This window comes from Artibeus jamaicensis, unplaced genomic scaffold, assembly GCF_021234435.1.
Source record: "Artibeus jamaicensis isolate MK-2021 breed Jamaican fruit bat unplaced genomic scaffold, CSHL_Jam_final contig_3176, whole genome shotgun sequence".
In the NCBI taxonomy this organism is placed as follows: domain Eukaryota; kingdom Metazoa; phylum Chordata; class Mammalia; order Chiroptera; family Phyllostomidae; genus Artibeus; species Artibeus jamaicensis.
The window spans coordinates 2,432,412-2,451,790 of NW_026521740.1; the positions used below are offsets into that span (position 1 = coordinate 2,432,412).

At 37.4% G+C, this 19,379-nt stretch overlaps 1 protein-coding gene across 1 annotated transcript in view; it reads left to right on the plus strand.

Moving 5' to 3' along the window:
• The window catches only part of ADGRG6 (adhesion G protein-coupled receptor G6), a 130,138-nt gene that overhangs the window by 57,302 nt on the left and 53,457 nt on the right, over nucleotides 1–19,379 (plus strand). Inside the window, exons 3-6 of the mRNA XM_037144953.2 lie at nucleotides 5,359–5,700; nucleotides 7,904–8,527; nucleotides 16,204–16,272; nucleotides 18,597–18,683. Of these exons, the coding sequence (XP_037000848.2) occupies nucleotides 5,359–5,700; nucleotides 7,904–8,527; nucleotides 16,204–16,272; nucleotides 18,597–18,683 (1,122 nt within the window). The remainder of the gene's footprint in view (nucleotides 1–5,358; nucleotides 5,701–7,903; nucleotides 8,528–16,203; nucleotides 16,273–18,596; nucleotides 18,684–19,379) is intronic.

Genomic DNA, 19,379 nt, shown 5'->3' on the forward strand with positions numbered 1-19,379 from the left:
TGGAGAATTGGCATGTTTCTGTCCTGACTTTGCAACAACGTAGGCACTAGAACTGGTTCTAGAACTCTCGACTGTTGAATCTTACATTGAATCTTCAGAAACCCTTAAGGCTGCTAAATATTTTAAACCTTCTAAAACAAATGACAGACTCTTCATTCATTTGACTTTAATAGAGTCACATAGATAATTCAGAAAAGGACTTTAGATGCAAGCTGAGCAGTAACTTAAGCTACATTTCCTGAAAATGATTTTCACTGACTAGTATTTCCAACAAATTCATTAGTGACAGTTTCACAGACATTCAGATAATGAACAAGATTTAATTCCAATGCATTCATTTTGTTCACCATTTAATACAGTATAAGAAAAACATTCATTCCATTGAAAGCAACTAAAATTGATCTCTTGATTTAAGCTATCTCTTGGGATCTGAAAATTCTATTTTGTGAAGATTTTAAAGGACATCATATTTGATTTACAGAGATGTACTTGCAGCTAGTGTGGAGTAAAAATTCAAATCTCTGAAATAAAAAGCCCAATGTGATCATGGTTATTGAAGCTGTATCTAAAGGTTGTTTATAAATAAAGGTAGGCTCTAGCATGACTGGGAGATTTTCTATTTTAGGTTTGAGTTTCTTTAAAAAATAAATTTTGTGAAAGTATGCTTGAGTAAGTTATGGCCAGGTATTCACAAGCATAGGCAAGAGGATGGAATTTGTTTTGTTGTTTAGATTACCTGAAAACATTGCTTTTGTAAACTATAAGTGTGAATATGCTACTGTATCTGTCTTTGAGAATATCTCCAGCCAGATGCTTTGAGCTGGGTAATTTTCAGAGGCTATGTTAACTCGGGTTTCCCAAGGCTCCATCCAGTGGCTTCTTCAGCAGCCATCTTTCTAAGCAGTCCTGCCTATACGAGAAAACAAATTCATTTCTCAATGACCTAGCTGATGGTGTAGGAATCAATTAGCAGTCACATTTGATTTCTCCAAATGGGAAGATACTAAGCACTGTATTTTAGACTCCCTAACATTCTTCACTAAAGTATTTTTAGATTAGTCTCTTAAGACATATTAATTTAAGGGTGATTACACTATGTTTAACAAATTGCCCTTTGGAAAAAAATGTTTCTTAAGACAGTACTTGGGCTTACCACTTTGCCATGTCTGTTGTTAATTTCAGACAGACCCTAGACTTAATTTCAGAAGAGCTGGTTTGACTCTCGATCTCACTATTAATTAGATGTGTAACTCTGGGCAAATTAATCTATATTAGCTTTATTTGTTTCATTTGAATATGGAGGGGAAACTAAATCTTAGGGCTATTATGATGTCAAATGAGATAATATATACGAAAGCCCTTTAGTGTGAATTGATCTGTAAATGTAATGAACATGCTGATACTCTGCCTAGTTGGACATTTAATCCAGTTAAGATAATCACTATTTAGTAGCACTGTCTCTAAATGCTGTCTAGCAACCATGCTTTAAAACGTTTCTTGATGAATATTATGGGTGTCTTCTCATTGAAGCACCGAGTTTGTGTTACAGTAATGGTTGATGATAGCCAATCCTTACACAGTGCTAACTAGGCACCCACACAGCTCCCAGGACTTCATGATATTAACCCACGTAATCCTCCCAATAAACCTGGGAGACAGGTGCGGGTATTACCACTGGTGTAAAATTGGGGAAACTGAGGCACAGAAAGATGAACTCTTTGGAAATTACAGTCAATCAGTCAAATTAAATTTTCCCTCACCTTTCATTCAATTCTTAGGACAGACTTTGGCAAAAACAATGCACCATGAGAAAGGATATCATGAGTGTCGCTTGGGTCTTGTATACAGGGAACGTTGTCTCTTTTTGGGAAAACAACGCTGCCTGCACACACGTGGGGATGACACAGAGCACATCTCGTCCTCCTTTCTGGTTTTCTTTGTAATCTTTAGTGCATAGTGCTGGATGGGTTAGGGCTGATTCGCTCGGATTACTTCCCTCTCCCGAGCCCAAGGCACAGCGGCAGGGAGCTAACCTAATAGGAGAGGTCTGTCCATCTGAGGCCCGTGCTGTGAGTGAAGTAATTGAAAGGAAGAGCCCCAACCCCATCTAAACAGATACTCCAGGACTCACACACCCTTTATCTTTTCCTTTAGATTTGAATTAGGTTCATGTACTGTACTTCATTGTTTTCACTTTAGGCATTTTCCATTCATTTAAACTAATTTTTTTTCATAAATTTAACTGTTTTTTTAACTTTCTTTTTATTGTTGAAATTATTGCAGATGTCTCCATTTTCCCCTCTTTGCCCACCCCCACCCAGCCCTTGCCTTCCCCTTCCCTCTGGCCATCACTACACTATTGTCTGTGTCTATCAGATGTGTATACTAGGGAAGACCCCCCCAAAAGCTGGAATTATCCTCTAGAGGGCCGGCCCTTGTACTACAGGCTTCCCCGCTAGGTGAGTGTTCTAGGAACCCATCTGTATCAGTGCACCAGTTGGCATTGTCATAAGAGCTGCATTTGGCTTCACTGAATCTTTTTGAAGACATTTTCAGTGCATTTGCCCATTTCATGATGGGTGATTTTCGGGTGCACCTTCCCACACTACGTTGAGTGTTGAGCAGTTTTTGACCAAGAATGCATGGCCCTCGTGCCTGCCCCACCCTCCCTGTTCACCCAATCTCATCCCAAGTGACTCTTTTTTGTTTCTCCCATGAAAAAAGTCCTCAGAGGAAAACGTTTTTGCAGACATGGAAGAGGTGAAACAAAAAGCAGCAGAGGCACTAAAAGGCATCCAAGTTGACGAGTTCAAAAACTGTTTTGAGTGGTGAGAAAAAGTCTTAATTAGGTATATTGCATCAAATGGGAAGTAGTTAAGGTGACTGAAGTTTAAATGTGTATGAGTAAATACACAATTTTTTATAAACAAATCCCAGGTTTCCTGGGTCCCCCCTTGTATATAACCCATTTTATTGAAGGTCTTTTATGTGTCACGATGCTACAAGGAGTAAGATGGGGAACATGGCAGTGCATACCATCTGCTTGTTGAGCGTAGAGACTAGAGGGAAAAGGCAAGAAGCAAACGATCTCACAAATGGAAGTGATGCCCCGCTCTGAACAGTGCTACAGAGGAGAGGGGCACGAGAGCCGGGCGGCTGAGAGGGGGCATTGGGCCACCCCTTGATGATCATGAACTGTTTTCTCCTGGCTGTCTTCAGGCCTGTAAGAGGCATTGGAGACTTAGGGAGGCAGAATGGAAGGAGGGCACGTTAGAAAGAACAGATGGGGGGCAGAGTGGGCGAGACAGTGCACAACACAAAACTAGTGCAGGACACAAAAATCAGTACAGGACACAACCAGTGCAGGACACAAAACCAGTGCACAACACAAAACTAGTGTAGGACACAACCAGTGCATGGCAGTAGGTGGTCACAGGGAATAGTAAAAAGCAAAACTTAATTCGAGTAGCATGACATATATGTCCTTGAATATATCACTGCATATAGAAGAATATTTGTTGTAACTACCATTTTCAAGAAATGTTACTGCATTTTCATTGCACTCAATTTCGTGAAAAGGGGAGAAACACTACAAATTTAGAGTGATTTACAGCAACATGGTAAAAAGACTTTATTGTTTGAAAATAGATGTGTGAGCTTTATGGCAATTTATCCAGAATGCTGGATAAATGAGATTACTGTCTATATTTCCACAAATATTTTAAAACAGTATGAATATAATTACAAAAGCATTACTAGATGGGAAGACAGTGGACCGTGGTTTCTGGTTTTACCCGATAGCCAAAGCCTGGATAAATAGTAAGTGAGAAATAATTGACTGCTTTACTTTTCCTCTACTTCTTATTACCATTTGTCATTATAATATTTGTTTATCTTTGTGTCCAAAATAGCAATGTAAAAATCATTCAGATTCTTCCCAATCAATCATCTTCCCTTTTCACTGGTATATTACTAACTATACCAGGCATTCAATAACCATTCACTGAATGAATGCTTAAATGAGATAATCACACGAGCATATAATTACAAACTGTAAAAAACCAATGTGATAAATGAAAGTACTTTGAAAACTATGAGTATTCCACACATGCAAGGTGAGACTATTTTTTTTTAATTTTAGAAAAGATTACAAACTGCCAGGAGATAACATGTTAATTTTTTTGTATTGATTTCTTTCTTTCTCCTTTTAATTTTTTTCAATTACAGTTGACATTCAGTACTATGTTGCACTGTTTAAGGTGTACTGCATAGTGGGTAGACATTTGTATAATTAATGAAATGATACCCCCAATAATTCTAGTACCACCTGGCTCCATACATAGTTATTGCAATATTATTGCCTATATTCTCTATGCTGTACTTTATATCCCTGTGACTGTTCTGTAACTACCGATTTGTGCTTCTTAATCCCTTCACCATTTTCAGTGACCCCCTCAACTCTTCCCACCTGGCAACCCTCAGTTTGTTCTCTGTATCAATGAGTTTGTTTCTGTTTTGTTTGTTTATTTTGCTCTTTAGATTCCACATGTAAATAAAATCATATGGTATCTGTCTTTCTCTGTCTGACTTCTTTCACTGAGTGTAATACTCTCTAAGTCCACCCACATTGTCTCATATGGTAAGATTTCATCCTTTTCTGTGGCTGAGTAACATCTGATTGTATATATGCACCACATCCTCTTTACCCAGTTGTCTATTGATGGCGGAAAGGGAACCCTGGCAACCTGTAGGTGGGACTGCAGATTGGTGCAGCCACCAGGGAAGTTCCTCAAAAAAAAAAAAAAAAAATAGAACTACTTTATGACCCAGCAATTCCATGTCTGGTTGTGTTCTCTCTACATGTTTATTTGCTAAGTGTTTCTCTTTCTTTTTAGCCATGGTTTATAATACGGAGTTCTTCTCATATGGTTCTGTAATCCCCTCAAACCCAGTTCAGTTACTCCAGAGATTCTTAGCTGAGATCAGTGAAGATTTGTGAAATCCGTTGTTGCCTCCCGAGGCCTCCTGTACACTCTAAAAATGCCTGCCAAGTGCTGTGGTCCCCGTGCATTTTACCGGAAAGAGTTCCCATAACTTTCACCAGATTCTCAGAGGAATGGACCCCCTACCCCAAGTTTCAGAATAATTGTTTTGAAATTTTATATTTTTGTTTTATTTTCTGTTGCTGTATCAGCACTTCTTTTTCTTTGAGATGTTCTTATTTTTCTTTTAATTTTCATGATGATATTTCGGTACTTTAAAATGTTTACAGTTTGTCCGCGGTATGTGGTATTCTTGGATTATTATATGCCTCTGATCCCGGCCCTTCTCTCTGTCTCTCTTTTGTCTGGCCAACAGTGTGGGGATGTGCCAACTGCAGGCTCGTGCTGTCCAACCCTTCCGGGACCTTTACTTCTCCATGCTACCCTAATGACTACCCTAACACCCAGGCCTGCATGTGGACCCTCCGTGCCCCCACTGGCTACATCATTCAGATAACGTTTAATGACTTCGACATTGAAGAAGCTCCCAATTGCATCTATGACTATTTATCCCTGGATAATGGAGAAAGCCAGACTAAATTTTGTGGAGCAACTGCCAAAGGCCTATCATTTAACTCAAGTGTGAATGAGATGCATGTGTCCTTTTCAAGTGACTTTAGCATCCAGAAGAAAGGTTTCAATGCCAGCTACATCCGAGGTATGTAAACCGAAGAGCGTGCCAAGCTTCTGCTTTCATTTAACATGCTCTGCAATAAACACAGGACCAGCAGACAGAGCTGTGATCTTTCATGTGCATGTGAATGATTAGGATTAGAATTTAAGGGCAAGAAGATGTAAATTTTCTCTGAGTATTCTCATTAGCAATATATAGCTACCAGATCCAGAATCTGGTTACAGTAGAGCTGAATTCCTTTATATTGTTTGTGTGCAGAACATTTAAAGGCTACTTGGAAGATACTAGATATTCCACAGCTAATAATTAAAATCTGTAATTTTAGCATCTCTCCATTGAATGTTTAAAACATTTCTATTTTGAAATCATTTTATTTTTGGCTTTTAAGCTGTTGCCCTTTCAAGGAACCATGCAGGGGGACAAATATAGAAAATTAGCATAAAAATTTTAAAGAGCAATTTCTGACTTAAGCTAATAAACAACATAACCAGAGGAAAGTCTCTTGAAAAATGGCAATCGAAGGAAAGAAAATATATTTTAATCAAACATATTGCCCAGATTCTGGCATACCTTAGAATTTAAATAATTCTATTCTTTCTAAACCCTGTCTTTGCCTGAGGAAAATTCAAGCTTCGAAACTGAGATGTAGTTACATTTTTTTTTCTCTAGGGCTTCTTAAGTAGATGCCATGTATCAAGAAAAGAACCAAAAAGAAAAAGGCACCACTATGAAAATGACTCTCATCATTATAAATTGTGTTTTTGGTGGCAGGGTTTTTAGTGTTTGTAATTGACATTAGATATATGTGTGGTTAACTGAAACACATGCTTTAACTTTTTAAATAATGTTTTTAAAAATTATAAAGTATTATAGGAAGTTAAAAAAGAAAGTATTATAGGAAATTAGCAAACTAGAGTCACCTACTTATATACCTGCAACCATAACCACTAATACATGATTGAGAGACACACTTCCTTCCAGCCTTTTTATTTTAACAACATGTGTAGAGCCCTGGGTTCTTATTGCATAAGATTGTTTTAGGTCAATAGACCTGTAAACTGCTTGATATTTAAAAAGGACACTAAAATACATAATTCTATGAAATTTCATCATGGACTTTTAACTAGAATATTTATTTTAAAATGGTGCTTTTACCATATACCTATTTTGGTACGTACTAAAATATATTTGAACTAGCCTTCATAGGAAACCAAGATTAAATAGCATTTTTGAGGAGAGCTCCTTCTCTCTCAAATCACTTTGTAATGTTTCACAATGTCTATTGTAAATCCATTGCATTATTTAGTATTTTCACATACGTGCAGAAGGAATAGGCTAGTGTATTTATTTTGGAATTTTGTGCATATAATAATGGCAATCTATATTAGTAATCAATACTAGCTATAGACAGACTATGGCAGAAGTACTACCCTAGTGCTTTGCAGGTATTAACTTATTAAATTCCTGTCGAGCACCTGTGTCATAGGTGCCATTGTTCTTCAACTGGCAGATGAAGAGACGAGGGTAGAGCAAGTGAGCAACATGTCCAAGGTCATGCAGTGCAGTGCAAGAGCTGGGATGGGGAGCTCCACCATCTGCCCTTTGAACCACAAACTCAAACATAAAGGAAATAACATATAGTAGTTCAAATGTAAAAGAAATAGAGCTTAAAATTCCATTTTTGTTTCTTGTTGTATTAGACTCCCTCTCCTCCAAAGGAGGAATTGTCCTTGCCTTTGTTCCTGAATGACCCTCCTGGTAGGGAACATGAGTAGGGTATGGGGTATCTGAAGGGAGAAAGGCAATTGTTAATTAAAAATAGAATTACTAGTTATTATATTTAGGAATTATTTGAAAGTAGCATATATTTTCAAAAATCTTAAGTGTAAGTAGAGCTTTCCTGAAACTGTTAGTTTTTAATTATGTTTTTTTTTCTAGTTCTAGGATTAAGAAAAATACTTGTTATTAACTTGGCTGACTGTACCTCAAAGGTTTAGGTGTGAAGTCCAACCATGATTAGAGTTTAAATGGGTGGGACTTCTTATTGCTGTCATTATCATTTGTATAAGGTCACACAGTGGTGATAGAGAGTCCAGGGAAAGAGGGGAGTGGCGGGCAGAAGTCACTTGGTAGAGAGGTGGAGGGTCTGGGTGTATCAGACATTTTGCATCTGACTAGTCCGTATCTGAGGTTAAAATGTTCTATCTGTTACTATGTTTTCTCCTAGTTGCTGTGTCCCTAAGGAATCAAAAGGTCACTTTGCCCCAGACATTAGATACGTACCAGGTATCCACTGCAAAAAGTGTCTCTATTCCAGAGCTCAGTGCTTTCACACTCTGTTTTGAAGCAAACAAAATTGGCAAGGAAGATGGTGAATGGATGGCTTTCTCCTACTCAAATGCATCCTTGACACAGTTACTCAGTTTTGGAAAGGCCAAGAATGGCTACTTTCTAACTCTGTCTGGCTCACAATGCTTGCTAAACGGCGCGTTACCTATAAAGGATAAAGAAGACATTTTCACAGAAAGCTTTGAGCAGCTTTGCATCGTTTGGAATAATTCTCTGGGCTCTGTGGGTGTAAGTTTCAAAAGAAATTACGAAGCGGTTCCATGTGATTCTACCATCAATAAAGTTATTTTGGGGAATGGGAAATTGTTGTTGGGCTCCGATCAAATTGAATTTGCCTCTCTAAAAGGGGACATTTATAACTTTCGACTTTGGAACTTTACCATGGATTCCAAAACGCTCTCCAACCTTAGCTGTAATGTGAAGGGGAATGTGGTCGACTGGCAGAATGACTTTTGGAATATCCCAACGGTAGCTCTGAAAGCCGAAAGCAACCTGAGCTGTGGTAAGTCTGTGGCATGTTAACTGCTTGTCTAAAGCATCGCTCTATGAATATGTTTGTCAACAAAAAGGTATGCATACATTCATGTATCTACTTACATATGTATGGATACATATATAATTACATGATACATGTGTATGTATCATACCTGTATGTGTGAATGTGTATGTGTGTATATAATTAGCATTAATTATATAGCATTAATGAGTTCTTTTTTATTTTTAAAATGTTATCTGCTATTTATATAGGCATTTGATTACAAGCCATATTTTTTTTCAATCAAAGCTTTTGGTCCTGCCGTTTTTAAGTTTTATTTATGTCATAAAATATCACACAGTTTTTAACCACCAACAAACTATAGTTATAATTATCATGTCTCAAATAGAAATGTTCATACCAGGCAAAAAGCAAAAGAAATTGATGTTATTGTTTTTAATCACATAGGTGATACAGTTAAAAGCTGATTTTTATCATTCTGGAATGAAATTTTCATTGTGTTATTTAAATAAACAACCACCACCTAAAAGCAGTTGGTATTAAAGATCCCAACTGTCCATTTAAGGAAAATCTTTGAGAATCAGAAATTATCATTGCTTTCTTTGAACTTTTATTTCTATTTGTTTGAAAATGAGCTTTATCATTTGTTTCAAATAATCCATTTCTGATTGCATTTTGAGAGACGTTAGGTATGACTGTATTGCAAATAGCTAAATGCAAAATGCTTAGGGAAATAATTCTGTGTAAAAATTATATTAAAATAGACATCTATCAAATATTCTCTAGTTACATAAGTCAATTTTGGAAGTCCTTATTTTAGCACAGGACTAATCAGACACAAAATGTAAGTTTCATCATCACTTTTGAATGTTATATGACCAAATCTAAGATATAGATAATATATACTTTTTAGTCACAGAGAGAATTCTCATTAAAGGATAGAAGAAGGGGCCTAATATTAAAAATTAGTTTGTGTGTAACTTTGGAGGGGATCCTGTCAGAACTCTGTTCCCAGTACCTTGAACTAAGTAGGACCCCTTGTGAAGACCTGAGGCCACCTCCCCAGTCCCCGTGACCTGCGTTTGCCCTTCTGGCCTGGGGAACTGCTGTCTCTACCCTTCCGTGCGGGTAACCCATTTCTCCTTGTGGTCCTGGCACTCCTGCAGATGTTGGGAGGCCATTAAGTGATGTCATCGGGGAGCTATTTCCTTGTGGGTTGTTGAAAAGAGGGTAAACCACGACCCTATTCCAGAAGGAGACTGTAGAACTTTGTAAGAGCTAATGGTGTTCCCCAGCTCCTCCTGGTCTGCTTGGGTGCAGAACACCTTCAGGGATTCCTGAGAAGTCTTTTACTCAGTGAGGAGACTGAGAAGGTCAAGTGTGTGGGTTTGGTGTGGGATGGTGAACGGGAGCAGCAGGCAGTGGTGCACAGCCTACATCCTTTGTTGAGGGGCCTGTTTTCACGATGTCCTCGGTTGTTATGAAAAGTCATAATACAGACCATGCAACAGTTGTGTCCTTGTGAGGCACCGTGGCAACAGGAAGGAAGGAAGGAAGGAAGGAAGGAAGGAAGGAAGGGAGGGAGGGAGGGAGGGAGGGAGGAAGGAAGGAAGGAAGGAAGGAAGGAAGGAAGGAAGGAAGGAAGGAAGGAAGGAAGGAAGGAAGGAAAGAATTTGGCTAGATGGGTAGGTATGTGATTAATAGCTAGTACTTAATTCATAGTTTGATTGAATATGTACATTATGTTCCAGGTGCTGTTTAAAGCACTGGAGCCATGTTAACTCCTTTTCTACAACATAGCTGTCACAACGTGGGTTTTGTTATTAACCTCATTTTGCAGAAGAGAAACCCGAGGCCCAAAAAGCTTAAGGAATTTAACCAGTGTCACCTCTGTGGGTAGGTGGCCAAGTCAGGAACTGAACCCAGAAAGTTTGGTTTTAGAGCCGTTCATTCTTCATCAGGATACATCAGACCACCCTTCAGAATAAGAAGGATTAGAAAACGGGACGCAGCACCAGAGCAGACAGGCTAGTTCTTTCCCAGGTGAGAACTGTGACGGCCCAGGAGCCGTCTCTTCTGGCTAGAGGGCTTTCTGTGGGAAAATGCTGGCTTTCCAGGGTGTTAAAGTGGTATTTGTTTTAAATAAAATTAACCAGGTTTCTTTCTTGCAGTACTTCTTAGATGTTTTAATATAATAAAAGTTGAGGGATATACTGTACAAGAGCCCCTAAATCTCTCTAAGAAATCCTGTAGACCGGGGGTTGACAAACCAAGAGGGCCTATGGCAGCCATCTGTTTCCGCAGTTTTATTGGAACACAGCCATGCCTATGAGTGGGTTTTTTTATTGTTCTTAACAGTGCCTTTAAAACTCCTTTCCCAAGCCTAAGATTACTGGAATACATCAGGCACATGCTCATGTAGCATAGTCATCTACGAGCTTTCAAAATGATTTCATTCAAAGGAGTGGCACCAGCTTCCCTAATCAGTGATTTGAATTCCTTTACTTTTATGGTGGTCTTCCTGACATTCCGAGATGGCACCGAACACCCACGTTTCATAGGCTCAGAATCCTGGACTAAGTTTCAGGGGTCATAACAGTAGAGGGTGAGGGAGTTTCCTGCCATTTAATCATCAGCTTCGGGAGTTGAAGAACCAAGTCACTTATTAACTGACAGGAAATACCTGTAACACAGATTATATCTAAGCCTATTAGCTAAGCAAAACTTTAATATGTGAAAAAAAAAGCATGCTCTATTAACATTTTAACCTTTCCTTTTTCCCAGAATGTCATGGCTTGCTGTTTATGGTGCTAGTATTTTCCAACAACTAATGATCAGTACAGTGACCAATGGGAAAACAGAATTTTACACCTAATATTCCATTGGCCTGACAATGCCTATTAAATAGGAACTTTTATTTCAGAATCAACTTGTGGCAGAAAATGAATAAATTTTTTCTAAAGGTCTGTCGCTAAGTAAATTTTTCTGGTTAGCAGGACAGGACTAATTACATTGAAACATCCTTTCAGGAGTTTCAGATCTGAAATATTCTGGGCCTAATAAAATCAATAAATGTTTAAACAGTTTCAGAATTGGACTTTTTTGTTTTCCTAAACAATTCTAAGCATACTTGGGGAATAAACCTTAATTAAGAAACTTTCAATTGGTTTTCTTAAAAACATGGTTAATTTTATCAGTCTTTTCCAGAATGAAGTGCTTTCTTTAGCAGCAGTTCTTTTTATTATATAGCATCATTCTTTCTCTTAGAACAGTTTTAGTAAACATATTCAGTTTTATGACCTCCACGGATAGACAGTTTTCTTCACGGACTCTTTAATTATAGGTGTAAGTGTTTGCCTGTGTTATGATTCATGCTTAGGTGCTGGCTGGTGTCCATCAATTCTCACAAAGAAAGGACAATGGCTTCTCTACCAGTTTTATTTATCTTACTGCTCACTGCTCTTTCCTGAGTTGTCACACAGTACAACTCAAGGCATCATCTAGGTTCAAACAAATTACATCTATTTAACTAGCATTAATAAGCACTTCCATCTATTAGCCACTGTGGTTATGGTGATAAGACACAATTTGTAAGTATCCACCTTTGTTGTTTTTCTTTTTTAGAAATGTTTGGATTTGTACCAGCTACTGTTTTCATTGCCAAGATTTTGCACTTAATTACTAAGGCGTCATCAACTCTTAGATTCTTATCCTTTCATTTTCAGTTATTACAGTTTTGTGCTTCATGGCCCCCAAACTCTGACTACTTATTGGCTCCTTTCTTTTATCCCTCACAAATTTTTGACCAACATATTTAGATCACAAAATTATATATAACAATAAAGATCAAGTCACTTTATCTTTACAAAGGACTTTATTACTTGGAGATACTTAAACTCTTCACATAAATGGCCCTCAAAAATAATTTTATTTGAAATCAATATATTTACAGAAAAATTATAAAATTCAACTTAGCACAGCTGCAAAAAAGAATTGAAAGGGATTTTTTTCCCATTGTAACTCATGCTAAGGGTTCATTGCTGTTCACTGTTATTCGGATTATCATTAAATAAAGTACGAGGTGAGTTGTTGGCCACACATCAGTCTTTTACACCACAGCTTGTATAAATAAGTAGTGACTCCTTTCAGTAGCATAATTTTAGAAGAAAAATGGAAAAGAAAGATTTAGAGCTTCTCATCAACTGCTTGTTTTCAGAGATAACATTTTTCAAAGAAATTTGGCTTTAAATTTTGTAGTCAATATTAAGTAAATACCTTTAAACACCTTTGTGCTATCTATAAAAATCAGTGAACACACATAGGTTACATTCTGAAAACAGTCCCTTGATGATAAAGATATTATCTTTATCTGAGAGGGAGAACTTGCCTTGCTTAATGATCTGTTTTGTAAATCTGTTGGCCTAGGAAAATTGATAGCCATGGTGACTTTTTATGCTGAACATAGAACTCATTAGAAATTTTAAAAATTACAGGCACTTTTTATATTTCAAGTACTTATATAATTTGGTGTTTTTGTAATGTAACATTTTCTTTTTCAAAATAATTTCCCTCTAATAAGGGAAATTTTATTTTCATTTGTATTTTATACTATTCCCCCCAAATCATCAAATTTAATATCTATTGCTATATGAATCATCATAAGATACTGTTTATTATTTATAAGCAACGTCCATTTGCTAAACTTTAAGTGCCTAAGGAGGAACAAGTGACAACTTAAGTAGCAAGAAGTAAATGTTACAATTTCTCAAGAAGAGGTTGTCCCATATTGAAATGTATACTTGTTACTATAAATGACACTGACAAAATGTCAAAGAAAATTGTCAAATATCTTACTCTAACAACATAACTCTTCTGGTTTTCTTTCCTTATTCCCACCTCTAAGCTTGCTGATATACTGCTGTGAACGTGTAGTTAGCGGTCCAGCTTCTTTCCCACAACAATGTCCCCTTATCTCCCTCTGTCTCCTGAGATACTGTATCAGCGCCAGAAGTGGCCTGGGGAGACTTTGCCTGCCAACATCCTGTGCAGTTTGAGAAGTGCAGGAGCTCTCCATCCGAGGCTCTCCTCTCTGGCTTGTTACACTGGCTGAGATTTCCTGGGTTACTTTAAATTTGGAAAGCTTTTTGGTTTTCTGGAAGTTCCTTACTAACATATAAGTACCTAGAGGAGAAAAGATGTCCTACAAGAGGGGGCATAAATTAGGTGTGTGGGGAAGAGGAATGGGCAGAAAAGGTTGAAGATAAATTCTACCTCAGTTCTGTCTAAGGCTGCCCTCAACTTCTGCCTCATCAAATGTTCTTTTTTCATGGCACACTTGTCCACGCTCTCAGTGTTTCAAAGTCCCCGTCTCTATCTCTGCTTCCTGTCATAGCCAAGCTTCCTCTTTTTTTTTTTTCCTTCACTCCTTAACCAAATGTTGGCAGTCTAAAGTTCATCGTTCCCACACCCCTGAAACTGATTTCTGGAGAGCTACTACCAAAATTCCCGTGTAAAGTTAAAGGTCTTCTATGTCTTTGTCATTCTTGACCTTTCTGGTTCACTTGCTCTTGCCACAACTTCCACAAAACTTTCTTCCTTTTAATTCTATGAAACCACCTTCTACAGGAGCTATTTTCACCGGTGTAACTCTTTTTAAAAAATATCAGAGCATTAACTATGGGAATATCAATGGTTGCATCCTTTTCTCCTCTCAAAGCTGCACTCTAGCTCCTGGGGTCCCATACACAGCTTTAGCTTCAGTGGAGCACCACCTGGCTGGACCTCTTACAAAATCGGGCACCGTTGCCATGGACCCAGGTGTCTCCTAGGCACCACTGTTTCTGTTACTGGACTTACTGGTTAGCCCACCTCACCTAAGTTTGCTCTTTTTCTAGTATTTCCTATCTCTTTTTATAAGAGTATTTTGTAACAGTATCTCCCACTGGAAACCAGAACAGCATCTTCTTCCCCTTCTTTCCCTGTTTCAAAAAGTCCCTGAGTCCTATGCATTCTATCTTCAAATGTCTCATATCTGTCTCTTCCTGTCCCTCATCATTTTGTGCATGATACCAACTCTCAATCATTAGTATTATCCTTGCTTCTTGTATCTCCTCTCTTTTTAACTGATCATGGAGCCTCAAAAGTGTTTTCAGACTTAAATTTAATTCTCTTACTTTGTTTTCTTATGAGTTTAAAATGTGAGCAGTTATTTATCATTCACCCAGTAAACCTTGAGCACCCACCTGCTATGTGGGTGGGATACACCATCATTAGAAGGACAGAGTCCCTGCCCTCTACAAGACCCCTATCCATTACCTGTATAACTGATCATTGCTACCCATTTTCTATAAATATCCAGTGATGCCATGTCACTTGCTTTCCCAGATCTCTTACTGCCTTCTTGGTATATATGTTTCAGTAATTCTGTTGGCTAGAAACGTCCATCTTAGTCTCTTATCCCATGAGCAACACAGTGACTCCTCACGTTCTTCACAGTTTTTCTTTGTAATGAATTGTGCCACCCTCCTTTCTCACCAACCTGCTGGTCACATCCTCCTTTGGGCCACTAACCACATCAGTCAGGGAACCGTGAAGCCAGTTCCCATTTATGCCCCTCTGAGAGCAGCAACATTGCCTCCAAGTATTCTTTGAGCCCCTGTGCCTCATACACTCTCAATAGTGAATTTTTATTGAATAAGCATGTGAAGATCTGTAATGAGAGCTTTGTGCCAGTTAACATCACAGCCTTGCCTGTAGGGTTGGGCCAGGTGCCTGAGGCTATCAAAAATGAAGGAACCATGACTCCTAAGATGCTATTGAACTGGGGAAGCTTTCTGTTTATGCACACCATTTGCCTAGACATCTTTTGCTAGCCCATCTTTTTGTACCTGCTCTACTCATCTGTACTGTTCCTGCAGGAAAGTTCAGAAAAATGTTTAAACATTAGAATGGAATCACTATTATAGAAATGCCCTTTTAAAATGGAATGTATATATTTGTGTGTGTTTCTTTTTATTCTTCTGTCTTCATTCATACTGAAATATGCTTTGGGACGTTGAGTCCATCTTCCCTCACCTTGACCTGTTCATAAAAGTCTGTTGTTCATTGTCGGAGGGAGAGTTAGTGCAACAGAGAGAACCCACTACTCCTACTAGAAAAATCAGCTCAAAACTTACTTCGTATTCAGGATGAGTCAGTACAAGCTTGAAATAGAAAGACACAGAAACCAAGGGGAAATCCCAGAAATGTATTTCTGGAATTGCATATAGCATATGCTAGTGCTTAGGATTTGAAACTGTTCATTTTATGAGTATTAATACCCAAGTTTACTTTTGAAACTTCTCTTTGATGTTTGTATTATTTCATTTATATGAATTTCCACCAGAGCTGTATAATTTATTACGTGAAAAGGCCCTGAACTTTTCACACAGACCTTTCCTTTCAGGTGTGGATGGCCAATAAATTGAGTTGAGGATTTTGAGAGCTATTTCAACAACCTGCCTTTGCACCTGCAGGAATTCTGACACCACGACTTTAAGAGACTCCCTTAATGTTAGATAGAGTATGACTGGTGGACTCGTCTGGGCTGCTCCTATTATACCAAACATGTGATCTGTGATTTTTTTCCCCTGGATAATGTTAAATCCTAAGTCAAACTTGTATAATCCTCTGTGTTCATCCAGGTTCCTACCTGATCCCGCTGCCAGCAGCAGAACTCGCCAGCTGTGCAGACCTGGGGACCCTCTGCCGAGGTAGGGAGCCAGCGTCATCCTCTGGAGTCTCTCTGTTTTCTACTTGCTATTTTGGATAATGTAGTTTTTGTTGTTTTGATTTCTATCTTAACCTTCTTTTGGGAAGCCAGAAACCAGCAAAACAGAAGAATTTCTAGATGTGTTTTAGTTGTGTGTGTGCACAGTACATACAGTGTGGAGAAAGGATGCATTCACATACTGGATGACCACATTCCCATAAGCACTGAGTTTTTTAGATGTGAATGATTATGTGCTTATAACCAGGGGTCGATTAAATTTTGCCCTTTATGTCTTCTCAAGAATATTGCAAAGACCCAATATAAATTCAATCATAAAATGTTTTGAAAAAGTATTAATATGTAAAAATCTAGGAGAAAAATTAAGTTGAATATTCAGTTAAATTTAAGACGAAGACATGAGACAATTTATGATGTGCAATATAACAAATATTAAAATGAAATACTTATACTGAATTAATATTAATTATAATGCATAATGACTATATTATGATCAGCATTCTAATTATATATGATGGACTAAACAATTGCATGCTAAATAATACATAATTAAAGTCTCATAAGTTTTAAAAAATAATGTATTTTGCTTTAATTTTATTATTGCTCTTCCTAATTTCCCATGATCCATTTTTCATTCATTCTATTACATACTTCGTTGTGAAGTAGCATGTTCTATGAACCACACTAAGAATCATGCTCATGCCCTTTGTAAAAGCTGGATCTCTTATTAGGAGGAACATGGCAGGGGTTGGGAGTGAGAACAAATGGATAGGAATCGAAGGTTTCTTCTGCAGTTCCCGTGTGGGAGTGGAGCTGCACTTCATTATTGTCTTATTTCCTTTCTGAGACGTGATTCTTGATGTTATCAATGGATACCTCATGAAAGTAAAATTATTAAATAGTTTCCATGAACTCAGTGTAGTTTAGAAGTAATTATATGAAAGAAAAAAAAAAACAGTTTTGCCTAGTTCAAGATGTAATGGTTTTTAAAGGTTAGTTATTGTATTTTTTCTTCTAATCTGAGATACCTATTATTCCATTTCCTTGGGTCCCAGGACAAGATACCTAACTATTTTTTTTCCCTCCTGTGTCCTCAGTGACCAAAACACTATTTTCCTGTTTATTGATGTATTTTGCATTGAGACAAATGTAACTGATGGTTTATAATTTGTTTAAAAGACTTCAACAAGAATCCCCATTTTGAGTTTTGCATATTATATTGAGGTGGAAAAAATTTTAGTTAAGAATGCATCTTTTTAAAGAAAAACCGTATCTTGAATCAAGGAATTTAGTATTGTCTAATGACCCTCTAGAAGGTAATTCTTCATGCATTCACTTAAATGTTTTAAGTAGAGGTAATTTACCTCTATTTGTATTGAATGTACACTTAATACAAATGTATTCCTAGGATAAACTGAAGGAAAATAATGTGTATAGGCATTTTCCTAGTCGTACTGGGTTGGCAAAGTAGATTTATAGTTGTTTAGTTGTTCATGTGGGAAAAGACATGCAGTTATGATGATTACTAGAGCTTCATTAACTGTTTCTCGTACTCACAACTGTAAACCTACGTTTTGCCCCACCCCATATAGCTCCTCCAGAATTCCTTCAAAAATGTTATCAAAGCATTGCATAAGGATTTAGTCCTTGAGAGTTTGAAGAATATCAGAAGTGCATCGATGGCATAATGCTTTAAAAACATCTCCCCTATCAGGCTTGTTGGTATGGAATCCACTTTGTCCATCAATGTTTAGTAAAGTTATTGGGACCTTTAAATAATTGATTCAGTTTATATGTTTTATTCTCTTTCATTTTACTTTATGTTTATCTCCTCAAGGAGATATATGTTTTTCTCTGAGACTTTGTTTCTCTATTCCCAGTGAATCAGGAAGACTTAGTTCAGAGAATTTTCAAGCTGATGAGTGCTGTAGAGACTGCCTTCTACAACCTTCTCTTTTCACCAACTTAGGAAACTGAGTTCTGGAAAAGTTCAGTCATTCTCAGTGTGGCTGTCAGCCTGTTGACGGCAGACCTAGGTCTAGAATCCGAAAGTTCTTCCTCCATTGCTTTTATGCCAGATCCAGACTCTTGCGTGAACTGATTCTTACTGTGCCGTAGAACGCATCGCTTTAGTTTATGCATTATAACCTTAGAGTCTGTTGTAGTTATTGGCATTGTAGTTATTGGCAAGAAATAGTTTGCATTCCTCCTCCATATATTGTCTGAATTAATTACAGATTGCTTATCCATATTAACTGTCATGTGCTCCTTGCAAAATTAAAATGACATCTTTGTCATCTTTATTAGCAGCTACTGTAAACTCTTCTAGTACTGCACCACCTACTGTCACCACTAACATGCCTGTTACTAATAGAATCGATAAGCAAAGGAATGGTAAGAAATTATTACCTTTTACATTTGTAGTATGTCTCATGGGATTCAAAAAAAGTATTTTAAAGTGGAAAGAGCTAATGTTTCAACAAAGTTCCTGTTTTTGAAATCAACCATTATCTTTGAAGACTAGGAAAAGAAATAAGTATCACTTGGTGTTCCTGAGTCCCTCTGTCTAATGGCCAGCGGAGTGAGTTCATTTCCAGTATCACTCCTCTGTACTTTTAGCTAAGATTTCTCTCCAAAGAAGTTTTATGAGAAAGGCATTTAATCAAAAGGAATGAATTTATATTATACCAGAGATCTCAGAAAAAATGATTTACAGTATTTTGTCTGATTATTCTCTTTATGAAACTACTGTTTTAAGATTTTATAATTTTAAAAAGCTGATTTTAGTTAGTAAGTTCATGCAAGCCAAATTTATGTTTAATATATGTGGCATTTAAATAATTTTATATGGCAGCAATTTGCTCTCTGCTTTTATTTATTGAAGAATAATAGTTAAAATATGATTGTCCATCAACTAAATCATAATCAGTTTTTTTGAGTGAGTGGAGGGAGGGAGTGAGAGAGAGACACAGTGATTTGTTGTCCCACTGAGTCACGCATTCATCTATTGATTCTTACAGGTGCCCTGTCCAGGCATCAAACCCGCAACCTTGGCATATTGTGATGATGCTCTAACTAAATGAGCCACCC